At 40.2% G+C, this 14,660-nt stretch overlaps 1 protein-coding gene across 1 annotated transcript; it reads left to right on the top strand.

The window, feature by feature from the left end:
• Positions 1–11,438: 11,438 nt before the first annotated feature.
• LOC132041979 (uncharacterized) lies at positions 11,439–13,696 on the top strand (the record flags this gene model as incomplete). The annotated part of the gene is made up of 3 exons (XM_059432644.1): positions 11,439–11,589; positions 12,424–13,185; positions 13,447–13,696. Coding segments are annotated over exons 1-3 (1,163 nt in total), but the record flags the coding sequence as incomplete, so codon positions are not given.
• Positions 13,697–14,660: the final 964 nt, after the last annotated feature.

The following is a 14,660-nucleotide window of genomic DNA, read 5'->3' as shown; positions in this document are numbered from 1 at the left end:
GCACTCGGTGATATCGCCGCCCACTTCATGAAGTGGGGAATGAACATTGTTGGTCCGCTACCATGGGCACCAGGTAAGGCCCATTTTATTTTGTTTATGACTGACTATTTCTCCAAATGGGTTGAAGCGCAGGCCTTCGAAAAGATTAGAGAAAAGGAAGTTATTGACTTCATATGAGATCACATTATTTGTCGTTTCGACATCCCGGCCGAGATAACTTATGACAACGGCCCTCAGTTCGTTGGCGGTAAAGTCAATGATTTCCTCGAAGGGTTGAAGATCAAAAAAATTGTATCAACTCCATATCACCGGTGTGCAAACGGACAGGCGGAATCTACGAATAAAACGATAATTCAAAATCTGAGGAAAAGACTTGAAACATCAAAGCATCACTGGAGGGAAGTACTACCGGAGGTACTGTGGGCTTACAAAACCACATCGAAATCAAGCACGGGAGAAACACCCTTCTCGTTGGTCTACGGGGCCAAGTTCTCATTCCCGTAAGCTGCGAACCGAGTCTCCGATTCGAGGTACGCCACCGAGGATCAAACGAGGAGGCCATGGCCGTAAGACTCGATCTCACGGATGAACTTCGCGCTTCGCGTTGGTCCGTATTGCAGCCCAGAAGCAGAGAATGGAAAGGTACTATAACCGGAGGGCCAATTTTTGACATTTTCAAATTGGGGACTTGGTGCTTCGGAAAGTTACCTTGAACACCAAGAATCCCAACGATGAAAAACTGGGTCCGAACTGGGAAGGGCCGTACAAGATAACCGAGGTAATGGGCAAAGGATCGTATCAGCTGGAATCCATGGATGGGCAACGGTTGCGGAATAACTGGAATGTGGCTCATTTGAAGAGATACTACTGCTAAGGTATGGACACTTCTTTATTTATTAACCTTTTCTTTTTTGCAGGAAGTCGAGTACCGGATAAAGTTAGGTGCTAGGTCTGAAAACACGTGTTGCACTCTTTTCCTTAGTACGGTTTTGTCCCAAAATGGGTTTTCCGACAAGGTTTTTAATGAGGCAACAAGTACAACGTGTTACTAGAATAAGACGAGGACAAATGCCCGGAAACTCGGGGCCTCACCCTACGAGTGGGGACTTGATAGTGCTTACCCGACTTTGCAGCTCGAATAAGCACAAGGGGACTACTATACCCATATCGAGGTTTACCCCGGTTAACTGAAAACGGAAGAGCTCAACAAAGCAGAACACCGTTAGGTCCTCGAAAATCGGACCTTCTGTATTAGGTTTCGATGTAAGGACCAAACGATCAGAATGAATCGTGTCCACTTAATATTTGCTACGGCAAAACCAAAATCGGACCTTCTGTATTAGGTTTTGATGTAAGGACCAAACGATCAGAACGAATCGTGTCCACTTAGAATTTGCTACGGCAAAAACAGAAGGAAACGGATAAAGTCCTCATATCATGTACAAATACTTACAAAGATTATTGAAAATTTGGATTATTGCATTTCGGATATGTCTTCTTGTTAAAGCACACTACCCCGGTGATTACCGCCGAAATTCGGCATCGCTTTATTCATATACCCTACTCCGGGCACTACAGTCGAAATTCGACAAAGGCAACAAGGTCACATTGAACCGAGCCAAAATCTTAACACCCTCGAATGGGGACTGCTACATCAGAAATTGGTAAGGCAGGGATTCAGGTGTCCGAACCTAATCTACGATAAGTGAATAGCCAAAAAATATCGGCCCTAAAAATGCCTAATGTGATTTGGAGACGTCTGAATTCACAAAGCATAAATAAGTCCCACGGGCAAACCACTCGATCCAATTCCCGGACAAAACGTGCCGGACGAAGAGAAAAGCCAAAATATAGGCATAGTCCGAAAAAGCGACTCTGAAGTCTCTGCTTGTCCTTATAACGGACCGATAATTCAGGCAAAGGTCATAACAATCATTCAAGCAAAAGAATTAAAGAGCAAAAGAATGAAAGAGTCAACAAGAAAAATGTACATTTCATATATGTAGGTTTTTACACTTGAAATTCCTACAAAATTGAAAAAACAAAGCCAAAAAGGCAAAAAAACAAAAGGCTAAATACAGGCCCTGGTCTATCCGGTGTGGCTGGATCCAGAATGTTCGGACACTGTCCGCTCGGAGTCTTCGAGTCGGTGTCGAGGGCTGCTTTTCGTCGGTCTGCCCTTAGCCTCGAGTATCGGGGGCCGGGAGATCGGCAAAGCCACGCTCGGCTTGCTCGGGTGACCTCCAAGACTTCCACCGTTCATGCTCTACCGCAATCGTGGAATAAGCCTCGACGACCTCCACTCCCTCGGGGCTTACGCCAAATCGGCCTCGGCTGGAGCCGCCTTGGCCATCAATTCATCCCTCTCTTCATCGAGGATTCTTTAGAATTGAGTGGCCGACTCAAGCTAGGCTTTGAGAAGATCATTAGCCTCGGCCGTCTCCTCAAGTTCGGTTTTCAGCTCGTCGCATATTCGGGCCCTGTCCTCGACTTTTCGGTCGAACACCTTCATTCTCTCCTTATAATTGGCACTCTCGGATTCAAGCAGCCGATGACTCTCGGCCATGTTCGCCGCATCGAGACTGACCGAGTCAAGCCCCCTCGAGCCGAGAGATCGTGGTTTCGAGCTCGCTAAGCTTTGAAGAAAAATGAGCGTTGTCTTGGCTAAGGCCGACTTTCTCCCGCTTCCGGAAGACGGTTCTTCTCAACCATCCCGACCGGCCTAAATCCTTTAATCGAAGGTTTCGGCCTTTCTTTGCGTCGAGCTCGGTTTGAAGGTTGGTAAGGGGAAATGCCTCGGTTCAGCTTCATCCTCCTTCACTTGAAAAGGTGCGCGGAACTTCTCCGTTTCCCGACCACAGGCGGCCCGCCTAGCCTCACAAGGTCATCTACCTCTTATTGAGCCCGGATGAAGGCTTCATTGACGAGTACCACACTCTGTAAAGAAACGGAGAAGTTAAACGAGAACTTAAAATTCACATTGAATTACGCAAGGATAGGCTGATAAGCTTACTCGATTGCCCGCGTGCATGCCTTCGTTAATGAGACTTTGCTAGGGGACTCCGGCCATCTTCCGCTTATTCGAGTCCGAGACGAGGGGCCTCAAATAGCTTACTACCTCCACCGGATGAGACAAAAAGCTGCAGTCCTCGGGGACGGTAATCACGGAAAACCGATCTTGTCCTCTTCAGGTTCCACACTTGGAGGGCGGGAAGGTGCGCACCGGGCTCTCCCTCGCACCGGTTTCGGTGGACCGCCTAGCCGCTCTCGTGGCTCGAGGGATAGGGAGATGTCCGAAGCCGGCAGCTTCCCCGGTTTTAGGAGGGGTTTCCAAAAATATTTCATCGAGGTTGTCTGACCTCGAAGCAGTAAAAGAGACCGGAGCAGCACCGACGGCCTAGGTAGGAGTAGGTGCCTCGGACGTTGCAGCTGGATCCCCAGCGGGCACTGAACCGGTATCCACTGGAGCCTCGGTGTCAAATATCAGCTCAGCTCTTTGTACGGTCTCGGCAGTAGATTCAAGCTCGGGTCTCCTTGTCCTTTGCAGGGGAACCTCCTCAGAAGAGGCATCACCTGAAATATCAACGAATTCAATGGACCTTAGAGGTACCTGGTAAAGGGTTTCTTCCCACCTGTGAGTAGAGCCGGAGTGGAAGGTCTTTCCCCGGCTGAAGGAAGTGGCGGAACGGCGGCTTCTTCCTCCGGAACAGACACGATGGAGGGGGCCACATTGACCCTTCGGATAATTAAATCGGGCTCTTCTTCGTCTCTTCCACCCGAACAACGCTCCTTGCCCTTTTCCCATCGGTTTACGCCCTTTGTCCCAGGGGCTTTCTTCGCTTTTGTTGGCGGCGGCGATGATACGGTATGACCGGGCTGAATCAAATGGGAAAAGCACGGCTTGCTGAGCTGCGCACGGTCCGGCTCCACCGAGCCTTGGGTAACTCTAAATACCGAAGAGGTTATAGAACGGGAAAGAAAAAATAGAAGATACATTATATCCCAATTCAAATATAGTATTACCATGATTTTGGGCAACCCGTCGGCCACGCGACGAGGGATTCCCCATGTCGATTCTTCATGGGAGTGTTGGCGAGAAGTACTTCGACCCGCTCGTTCGTGTTTGGGACGGTAGGAGGTATCCGTACCACGGGCGATAAAAAGAGAAGGGGAGGAAGTGTAAATACAAGGGTTTGATGAAACAATTCAAGAATAATTATTGAAGGGAGAACTGAGAAACTTACGGTTATCGTTCCATTTTTCCGGGAAGGGCATATACTCAGCCGGAATAATGTCCGGTCCTACACCGGACAAAGCGCTCTAACCGACTCCGATCTCTTGTCTTCGTCCATCTTCGAAAAGATTGGGTTCCGGCCTCGCTCGACTTTATCACCCCTCGGAATCGCCTCGGGGAATATAAGCGGATCAAATGAGTCGTCGTGAATTCTTTTTTTGCATTGTTGGCCCCGCGGCCCAGGGAGCGCCACGGTCCTCGATTATCGGACCAATTTGGGCCGGGGTTACGTTATATGTCCCGGCACATCTCCAATATAACCGGATCAATTGGGGGGTCGAGCTTGAGCGTGAAGGGATAGGTGTAAACGTACGAAGCCTTCCTGTGGTCGGTAATAGCCTCGTCGAGGCCGGGGGCGAACACTTGCACCGGACGGTTATCCCATCCGCAATCGGCCGGACACGATCAAGTTAATCCTCGGTAATGGACGAGGGTATCGCCTTACATCGTACCTGCGTCCGCAACCGAGGAAGGCTTCTCGGCTTCAAATTCTTTGTTGTAGTTGGGTTTGGATGGTACTATGTCTAAAGCGATGGGCTACGTTTTTCCTTTGGGTTGGGAAACCGGCTCGGCTCCTGAGAAGAAACGGGGAACATCACGGGAGGTGGTTTCGATGTTGGCAGACATTTGGAAGTTATAAAAAAGGAGATTGACGAATTCGAAAAAGGAGAGGGAACAAAGTTAAAATGATAAGAAAGAGTGAAGGAGTAGTTGAAAGGAAGAGGCAAAGAAACGAAGTGAGAAGAAATGACAAAGTGAGAAGAAACGAAGCAGCGTTTTCAATAAAAAAAACAGCAGATGAGAGGTTGACAAGGTTCTTGCAATCAATGTAAGCAATGAATTTGGGGATGAGCACGGTTAAAATCAACGAGAAATGTGAAATAAAGGTGATTTGGAAGTAAAGATGAAGGTGATTTGGGAGTGAAGGTGAAGGTGATTTTGAAGTGAAGAAGAAGAAGTAAAAGTGAAGAAGCAGCGATCAAAAGGCCTTATATAGGCATGGGAACCGAGACGGTTACAGATCCCAACCAACCGGGGGATGCCACGTGTCCCACAATTAATGAGACGTGATTTGAAATGACGTGCATTACGGCGGTTACCAAAATTGGCCGTTCGGGGTGTGACACGTGGCTGATGGCAGAAGGACGTGACGTAACTGTTCCCGCCAAAATGAAAAGATAAGAACGGGCTTATGGAACCACCGGTTTCGTGACTCATCCACTTCCCGTTACTCCGGCAAAACTTCGATCCGGAAAGTGTGGGGACTATCTATATACGGTAAAAGTCGGATTAATGCTAGACCGGTGAGACCGGGGATCAAGGGAAGGAAGAAACAAGCACGAGCGCTTAGACCGGGGGTATTGCATCAGAAGTGGTTGATCAGAAGAAATCGGAGGAAAACCGTAAGGTCCGATTTATCCGAGGCAAACTCCTCATCACAGCCAGTCCGGTTTCTCCATGGCCGAGTTGATCGTGGCCGTTAGTCCGATTTCTCCATGGTTGAGTTGATCATGGCTGTTAGTCTGGTTTCTTCATGACTGAGTTGATCGTGGCCGTTAGTCCAGTTGATCAGTTATTCAATTGCCACGTGTAAAGACCGTTTTGCCACATAATGCTGCCAGTCGTACGGGTGTCAGACCGTACGACCTAACCTTATCCTTTTTAGGGCTTCCTTTATTCTAAAAGGGCTTTATATTGTAGGAAAGGCCCATTGGGCAAAACTATAAATAGGGGGTATTACCCTACTTTTAAGGGTTAGCTTTTTTCATATCTAGAACATTGTAATAGAAATTATGTTGAGGCTCTCTCTCTAATTTTGGTCTGGATTCACAATTTACCTTGACTTAATTCGTCCATCCAATACGATATAGTACCATAGTATACATATATATTTAGCTTGAATCCATAATATCAACATATTCGTCCAGATTATCAGCTCATATATTAATATATATATATATATATATATATAAGTTACTGTACACGAATCCACATATATATTCCCTCAAAAATCGAAATAGATTAAAGTCTGTCCACATATCCTATACCTCACTTACAAATTCAACTTATTATCCAATTTCGGGGTAAACAATTACTAAGCTAACAGATTAATAAACTGAGCAAGCATATTATAGATACCACTACTACTCTAATCTACTTAAACTACTAAACTAATCACATATTAACACATAAATAGATACTCAAACATATAGATTGAACAGAAATGAACAAAATAAATGACAAGGAGAGAAATTACCTTTTTTGCATGCAGCGACGGAGCGACGAGAGTCGACGAATGACCTTTCACCCGACTCGATTTCGGACGAACGGAAACGACTTCCAAAAATTAAACTTGAGCGAGAACTTCCTCGAAAATCAATGGCATAGCCGGGTCTCTGAGTGTTCTCACTCTTGGGGTTGACGAAAGCCCATTTGAAGTGTAAAGACCAATTTTTTGGCCTCTGAACTTTTTTTAAAATGAAGAGAAAGGGGTTTTATTTATAGAACCCCAAATGTTGGGTCTGAAAAAAGTGCAACCGATGTGGGACTGGACTTCAAATTCAAAATATTTTGGGATTTCCTTTGAAACCCGAATCTTCTCAAGGAAGTTTGAATTCTACTTCAAAAATTAAAAAAAAAAAATGGGAAAAGGGTGTTACCGTTTATCTTTGTGAGCAAGAAGACAAAGAAGCATTAATTTCTTGCCTTAAATGGGCGAACAAGGGCTGAACCTCATGAAAGTGAGCTGGAATTTTAGCCAGAAATGGCATTTTCCAGCTGTGGTTTACGTTGGGGTTTTTTGGGTTCGTTTGGTTTTGCTGTGTTCTTAGGAAAATGAAACTAAAAGAGGTCCTTTGGGATTCTTAATGGAACTGGGCCGGGTATTGGTGATATTTGGGCCAGGTTTTGTGTGAATTGGGCTAGGGAAATTGGGTCTGATTTATGACTTAAAATTGTGGCCCCAATTGGATTTGAAGAAATCCTTTGCATTTCAATTGTAACCAAAATATTGCTCAAATAGACAATTAAATCCGATCTTCGTATAATCAAACCAACCCTTTAAAATTAAACTAAATGAAGTAAAATTGAGATGAAATAATTATACAATTAATTAATCAAGCTTCTTGACTTTAAAGAGTAAAAATATTTGTTTGTGATAACGTACTAATTATAGTAATTAAAAATATGTACTTAATTTAAAAAGATACTTGTTTTGTGTAAATTGATTTTCATACTTATAAAATAGACATAATTGATACTTGAAATTATACGTAATAATATGGATAGTACATACTAGGGTATTTTGCCAAATAAAATGGCAAAATAACATCAAAACTAGTTTAAGAAGTATTTTTTTATTTTTGACTAATTCTTTACTCTGTTTGGAATTCAAGAAGTTTGACTAGTTAATTTGAATTTTTTGAGGTCAAAAATTGGGTGTCAACAACATCTATTCATCAGTATTCTGATCTTATCAATCCATATTTATATCGACTATGGTGGTTTCCAAATCCCTTGTAATAACTTTTGGAGCATCACAAAACCTGTTTGTACAATCACATGTGGTAGATGATTCTGTGTACAAAATCTCATTGCTTCTAGTATGACTCTTGTCTCAGCCACATTATTTGTTGCTTCTCCTATTTGCTTAGCTTGACTTCTGATTAGATCTCCATTCTAGTACCTTATACAGAATGCATATGACCTTATTCCTGATTTCCTCTACTTGCTCGATCTGTATTGCACTTATACCATCCCACTAGTGGTTTTCCCAGAGAACTTTGATGGTAATTAAACTTTATCTATTGTGTATGTGTGTGTGCATCTATATTAGTTTCTCGGCATGATATGCCTAGCCACATAGTACTTATACTTGTCAAATAAATTTAATTTTTTTAAATAATTTTTTTAGTAAATAATTATACATAAAAGAATAAAGTACATATTTTCGTGAATGATCAATGTGGATCGTCGTATCGTGACGTAATTGTCAATGTTAAGATGATCAGGTAACGTCTGGACCTACAATTATGAACAATCAAAGTTTAATTAGATACATGTGATTTTTAATTTTTTAATTTTTTTTATTAGGTACAAATATGTAATGAAGCGTAACTCACCTAATATTTCCTCATAGATGATATTCTAGGTACGTATGTTTCTTTCATCTATTTGGATTGCTTTGTCAAGATTTGGACGACTCTTGTTGTCGATATTGATATCTCTCTTAAAAGTGCAACGTAATATTGATATCTCTCATGAAAGTGCAACGTACAATTAGACATGTGAATACATATTGTGATCATAAATATAATCCAACTTTGATTGTTTAACCTATGATTAAACTTATTTAGCGTCATTGCGAAACTTAAAACACAAAATTTTGTAGGAATTTGAAAGGATTCTTATTTTCAGGGAATAAAATTAAATTATTGGGATAAACACATATTTGGTAGCATCTGACCCGTTATAATTTCTACATATATATGACGCTATTGTTAAATCCTCTACAGGTCATTTTAGCTTTTTTTGTTGCATAAGTCATTTAAGGAGTCCAAGTTTCTTAGTAGCAAGTCAAGATGTAATTTATTTTAATACTAACATGTTCAAGGAACCTAATATATCTAAATTCTTGTTGGTATTTGTAGACACATATATGACATGCCTGTATTTTATTTGTAGGATTTTCTTTAGAAATACTTAAATAAATATTGAGTAAATAATAAGAAGGGTATTTAAGTAATTTAATGTTAACTATATATATATATATATATATATATATATATATATATATATATATATATATATATATATATATATATGTGTGTGTGTATATATATACACATACATACATACATTAAGCCAAGTGACAACGTAATAATAAGCCAGTTGACACTTTAAGGACAATGCTCCAAAAAAAGGCTAATTATTTGGAAAAAAAAGTCCTACAAAATAACCAATATGGGCTCCTACTTTGTCGTTGGAATCAAATTCACTGTGAATTTAAATCCAAATTATAGTGGAACCATATTTCCACAACATTCAGTTATTTCAGTTTAAATTTAAACAGGGATAAGAATTTAAAAGAAAACACATTTTAGATTTGAACTTCAAAAATATCCATAAAGCATCACATCAAGCAATAGATTACTAACACTTCATGACCACATCCCGTAGAAAGTTAAATTTCATTTATAGAAGAGATAATGGTCAAAAACACACATGAAATATCACTTTTTTGCGAGTTTCATATTTGAACTATCAGGTGTTTGCGTTTCCTACCTGAATTATCACCAACTATTTGGCAAAATATAGCTCAGAGCTGACTAGATCAAGTCTTTGAATACAATTGCCAAAAGGCATGTGACAACTTAATTTGCCCGTAAAATTTTATCCACGTGGAAGCTGACTCATTAAGTTCGAGGTGTGTTTTGATAAATAGTTGATGATAGTTTAGATTGAAAACACAAACACCTAATAATTCAGATAGAAAACTCACAAAAAACTGATACTTCAGATGTGTTTTTGAGATAAATTTTCAAAAAGAGGAGCATGTACATAATTGTTGGATAAAATAATATTCTTTAGTATTAGTATGGAGAACCAAAGCAAGTTGCTCTCTAATAATCATAGGTTTGCAGCTACCAAGTAAATCATGTCTCCTTTCTGAAAATATAAAATATTTTTTTAAATTCTTATTTTAGTTTAGATGACATGCATTCATATCTTAGTTTTTGTTGAAGAGGATATGTATATTGAATTGAATGTTGTTAATTCATGTTTTGGATTATGACACGATATTTTTAAAACGGTTCAATTTAGAAAATAGAAGGATAAAACTTATTTGAATTTGAGATGAAAACGTTTTTTAGAGAGTCAAATAACAATGTAATAACGCTAGGAGAACCAAAAGAGCAACACTTGAAAGAGGCTGGCCTTTTGGAAGGAGATGAATGCTAGGAGAGAGAAACTCTGATTCTAACGAAAAACCTATCCCTAAAATCCAAATACGCCGGTATTGATGGCTGTGGCGGCCATTGGACAGCCACCACCAGAGGTTGTCCAGTCTACTTTACCATTAGTCATTCAATCACAAATCAAATCTTCACCATCGTATACAGAAACACTTATTCCTAATTCACAACCCACCGCCAAACCACTTTCGTTAAAGCCTATTACTTATCTTCTTGGAGAACCTAGAGTGATCTGGGATGAGGATGAGATAGAACAAATGATTATCTAGGAGAATCTTCAATATGAAATTGTTGGAAAATTTTCTCATGGATGGCCTTGACATCAAAGAATTTCAGACACTAATTCCAAAACAATGTGAATTAAAGGGTAAGGTCGGTTTGTTGAGAAACAGGTATGTTCTTCTTCGGCCATTGTTGTTGGAAGATTATGTGAATTTGCTATCAAAACCTGCTTTCTACATCACGCACATGAACTGGTCATATATAATGCGAACTTTGAAATGAGATCCATGGTTTGATCCTGATGAAGAAACCTCGATTACAATAGCGTGGATTTCATTTCCTTATTTACCACCCAATTATTTTGTGAAAGAGGCAGTTTTTTCACTAGCTTCAGCTATTGGTAAAACCCTACAAGTGGATATGGCTACGAGGAATCAAACTAGGCCTAGTTGTGCTAGGGTCAAGGTAGAGGTAGATCTATTAAGTGAATTTCCCAAGAGGGTCAATATTGGAATGAGAAAGAAATTTGGTGAGGTGGTTGATAGATGGATTCAGATAAATTATGATCATGTCCCCAAATACTGCAGGAAATGCGAACTACAGGGTCATAATGAACAAAATTGTTATGTGATTCACCCAGAATTGTATCCAAGGGATGGTGAGGAAGGGGTTGAAGATAATAATCAGAAGAGCAATGTGGATAACAAGGGGAAAAGTGCAGAATCTAATAATAAAGAGGAAATCAAGGAGCAAAAGAATGCTACTAAAAGGGTTGTAGACAAAGAGGAAGACAAGAAGGTAGATAACAACAAAGCTGAGAAATAAAACAAAGATGGCAACAAGAACAAGAATGTGAAGGGTACTGGAGAGCGGAAGCAGAATTCTGGAGGACATTACAAACACAATCAAACTTGGAATCCAGTTGTTAACAAAAAACAGGAAAGGGTATGAACTCAATAGAGAACAAGAATAAAGAGGCTGATAAGAGTAATAGAGCAGACTTAGCAAATAACAAGTTTGCTGCTTTAAAGAACAATGATGAAGAGGAGAATGATAAAAGTGATGAGATTCAACAGATAGCAAAAGAACAGGAGGCAGGTAAAGAAAGATCAATGCAAAGTTTAGAACTATCCCAGGAAAATCAATCAAGGAGCACTAAAAGCAAAGACAAAAAAAAAGAATGAAGCAGTAGAGCAGACAAAATCCAGCAAGAATTGGGTAGAGAATTCCTTTGGGAAAGTTCTACAAGAGGACACAAAAGTTAATGACTCGGTATCTAATCCAGTAGCAGAGAGGAATGGAAGTGCTGACATAGAAAGATTGCAACTAGCTAAAGGGGGGGCACTCGGTATCAGAAGCAAATGAGCAGGTTGAAGAAGATCGAAGCACAAAGATGAAAGAAGAAGAGGTTGAGGTAAACACTGTAGCATCAACAACCTTTGCAGACCATATATCCTCAGGAGGAATCCGGTACATCAAATGGCAAGAACTCCTACCTTCAATTGGCAGTTCAAATGGAAGATATAAAGGATCATGTTGATAAAAAAAAAGTTAAAGAATCTCAGGGATATGTATGAAGATGAGAATATTGATCAGATCAACAGTATATCTCAAGAAGCATATTTATCTCCAAGATAGGAAAAGAGTCTGAGAAGTACAATGAAGAAGTCTAAATCTAATTTAGTACTTCCTCTTCAGCTAACTACACGGAGTAACAAGGTGAAATCCTCCACCCATTCTCAATGGTTGACAAATTATTGTTTTGGAATATAAGATCAGTCAATACTCAAAATGCTTTTGAGAGATTGATTGATCTCAATAGGGGGCATCATTACACTTTAATAGCTCTTATGGAGCCATTTCAAGAACCATAAGAATTGGAGTCATACAGAAGGAAATTGGGTTCACAAACTGCTATAGTTAATATGTCAGGCAAAATATGGTTATTTTGGTCAGAAGACTGTAATGGTCAAGTAATTGCAAATGAAGTACAACAAGTGACTCTTAGACTTAACAATTCTTTTCTTCAGGAAGTGATGATAATAGTAGTTTATGCAAACTGCACTGCCATTCAAACACAAGAATTATGGGATTCAGTAGGTCAAATTGCAAGGAATTGTCAGCTCCCTTGGATAGTGGGGGGAGCTTTTAATGTTACACTTTCTGAAGAAGAAAAATTAGGGGGTCTTCCAGTGCATCATCAGGAAACTATTGATTTTGCTCAGTTTATAAACAATTGTGGTTTGGTAGAATTACAGTTCTCTGGTAGTAGATTTACATGGTGGAATGGTAGAATAGAAGATGATTGTATATTAAAAAGGCTGGATAGAGTTCTTGGGAATCAGGAGTTCATACAACTACTGCCATCTAGTGAAGTATCTCATCTCATAAGAAATGGTTCTGATCATGCTTCTTTACATGTAGTTTGTGATAGCAATGAGGAAATTTTTGTAAGACCTTTCAGGTTTTTAAATTTCTGGACCAAGCATCACAAGTTTATGGATGTAATAAAAGAAAACTGGAGTTTAGATTATGCTGCTAATCCCTTCATAGAGCTACAGGGAAAGATGAAAAAAGTCAAGAAAGCTTTGGCAAGGTGGAGCAAGGAGACTTATGGCAATATCTTTCAACAAATTTCCACTTTGGAGGATGTGATTAAGGTGAAAGAGCTGCAGATGGAAACAAACCCTTCAGGTTTGAATAGGGAGTAACTACACAAAGCACAAACAGAATTAAACATATATTTGAACCTTGAAGAGGAGTATTGGAAGTAGAAATCAAGCATGAAGTGGTTTCAGGATGGTGATAGAAACACCAATTTTTTTCATTCTTATGTCAAAGGTAGAAGAAGGAAGCTTACTTTGAATGGTATACAAAACACACAGGGTGACTGGATAAAAACAAATGAGCAGATTGGAGATGCAGCTATTCAATTCTTCCAAGATTAGTTTACAGAGCAGACTAGATCCTCTGATTTTGAAATGCTGAAGGCTATTCCTACCCTAATTATTGGGGAGCAAAATGAGGCATTAATATCTTTGCTTAGCATTGAAGAAGTAAGGGAAACAATTTATGGTCTTAATGGGGAGAGTACCAGTGGTCTACATGTTTTTTCTAGACATTTTTTCCAATGCTGCTGGAGTATAGTGGGATCAGATGTCCCAAAGATGGTCAGAGCTTTTTTCTATGGTCAGGAGCTTCCAAGGTTCATAACTCACACAAATCTAGTTCTCATTCCAAAGAAGGAGATAAATAATAGTTTTGTAGATTTAAGACCAATTAGTTTGAGTACTTTTGCTAATAAGATTATTTCTAGAGTACTGCATGAATGAATTGTGAAAGTTCTTCCTAGAATTATCTCTAGTACTCAGTCTGGATTTGTTACAGGTAAGAGTATTGTGGAAAATGTATTGTTAGTGTCACGACCCAACTAGAGGGCCATGACGGGTACCCGGAGCTAGCATAACGAGCAACACCTGTCAGACTCATCATCAAACTCAACCTGAACATGCACCATTCCCAACACAAGCTTTTCATGAAATGATCCCCACTTACTCCTCAAAATAAACATATATGTACAAGCCCACAAGGCTACAAAATGACATATAAGATATACACTAAGAGGATCATGAGACATCTACTACCCACACATATGTTTCTACGAGCCTCTAATTGGAGTGCTGAAATCACAAGGACGGGACAGGACCCCGCCGCACCCAAATATATACACAAAAAAATATACCAATAATCTACAACTCCGGAGTAGTAGAGTGCTCCTGAAAATCTGCTGAATGAAGCTCCTAAGCGTCTGTGCTGTCTCTCTGTCTACTTGCAGGCATAAACGCAGCGTCCATAAAAGAAAGGACGTCAGTACGAACAATGTACTGATTATGTAAGGCATGCATAACAAAGATAAGCAAGAAATAAGAGAACGCAAAATGAAGAGATAACCTGTAACTGATTGCCTCTTAAGCAGAGTCATGCATGCTAACTTTTATATCTAAAACATCATCGTAAACTCATGCATATACATAAACTGCTTATCACCATTAGCCCGCGTCCAGGGTAACCTACATGACGCCTACTAATAGTGACTGCCCGGTCAACTAGGCACGGTGGTATCCATAAGCCGCCCATTTACGCCCAGCGTAGTGGTGTCTGTCCGGCCA

The sequence above is a fragment of the Lycium ferocissimum genome, unplaced genomic scaffold, assembly GCF_029784015.1.
Source record: "Lycium ferocissimum isolate CSIRO_LF1 unplaced genomic scaffold, AGI_CSIRO_Lferr_CH_V1 ctg12675, whole genome shotgun sequence".
NCBI lineage: Eukaryota > Viridiplantae > Streptophyta > Magnoliopsida > Solanales > Solanaceae > Lycium > Lycium ferocissimum.
The sequence above is the reverse complement of the archived record's forward strand: the minus strand, read 5'-3'. Positions and strand labels throughout refer to the sequence as shown.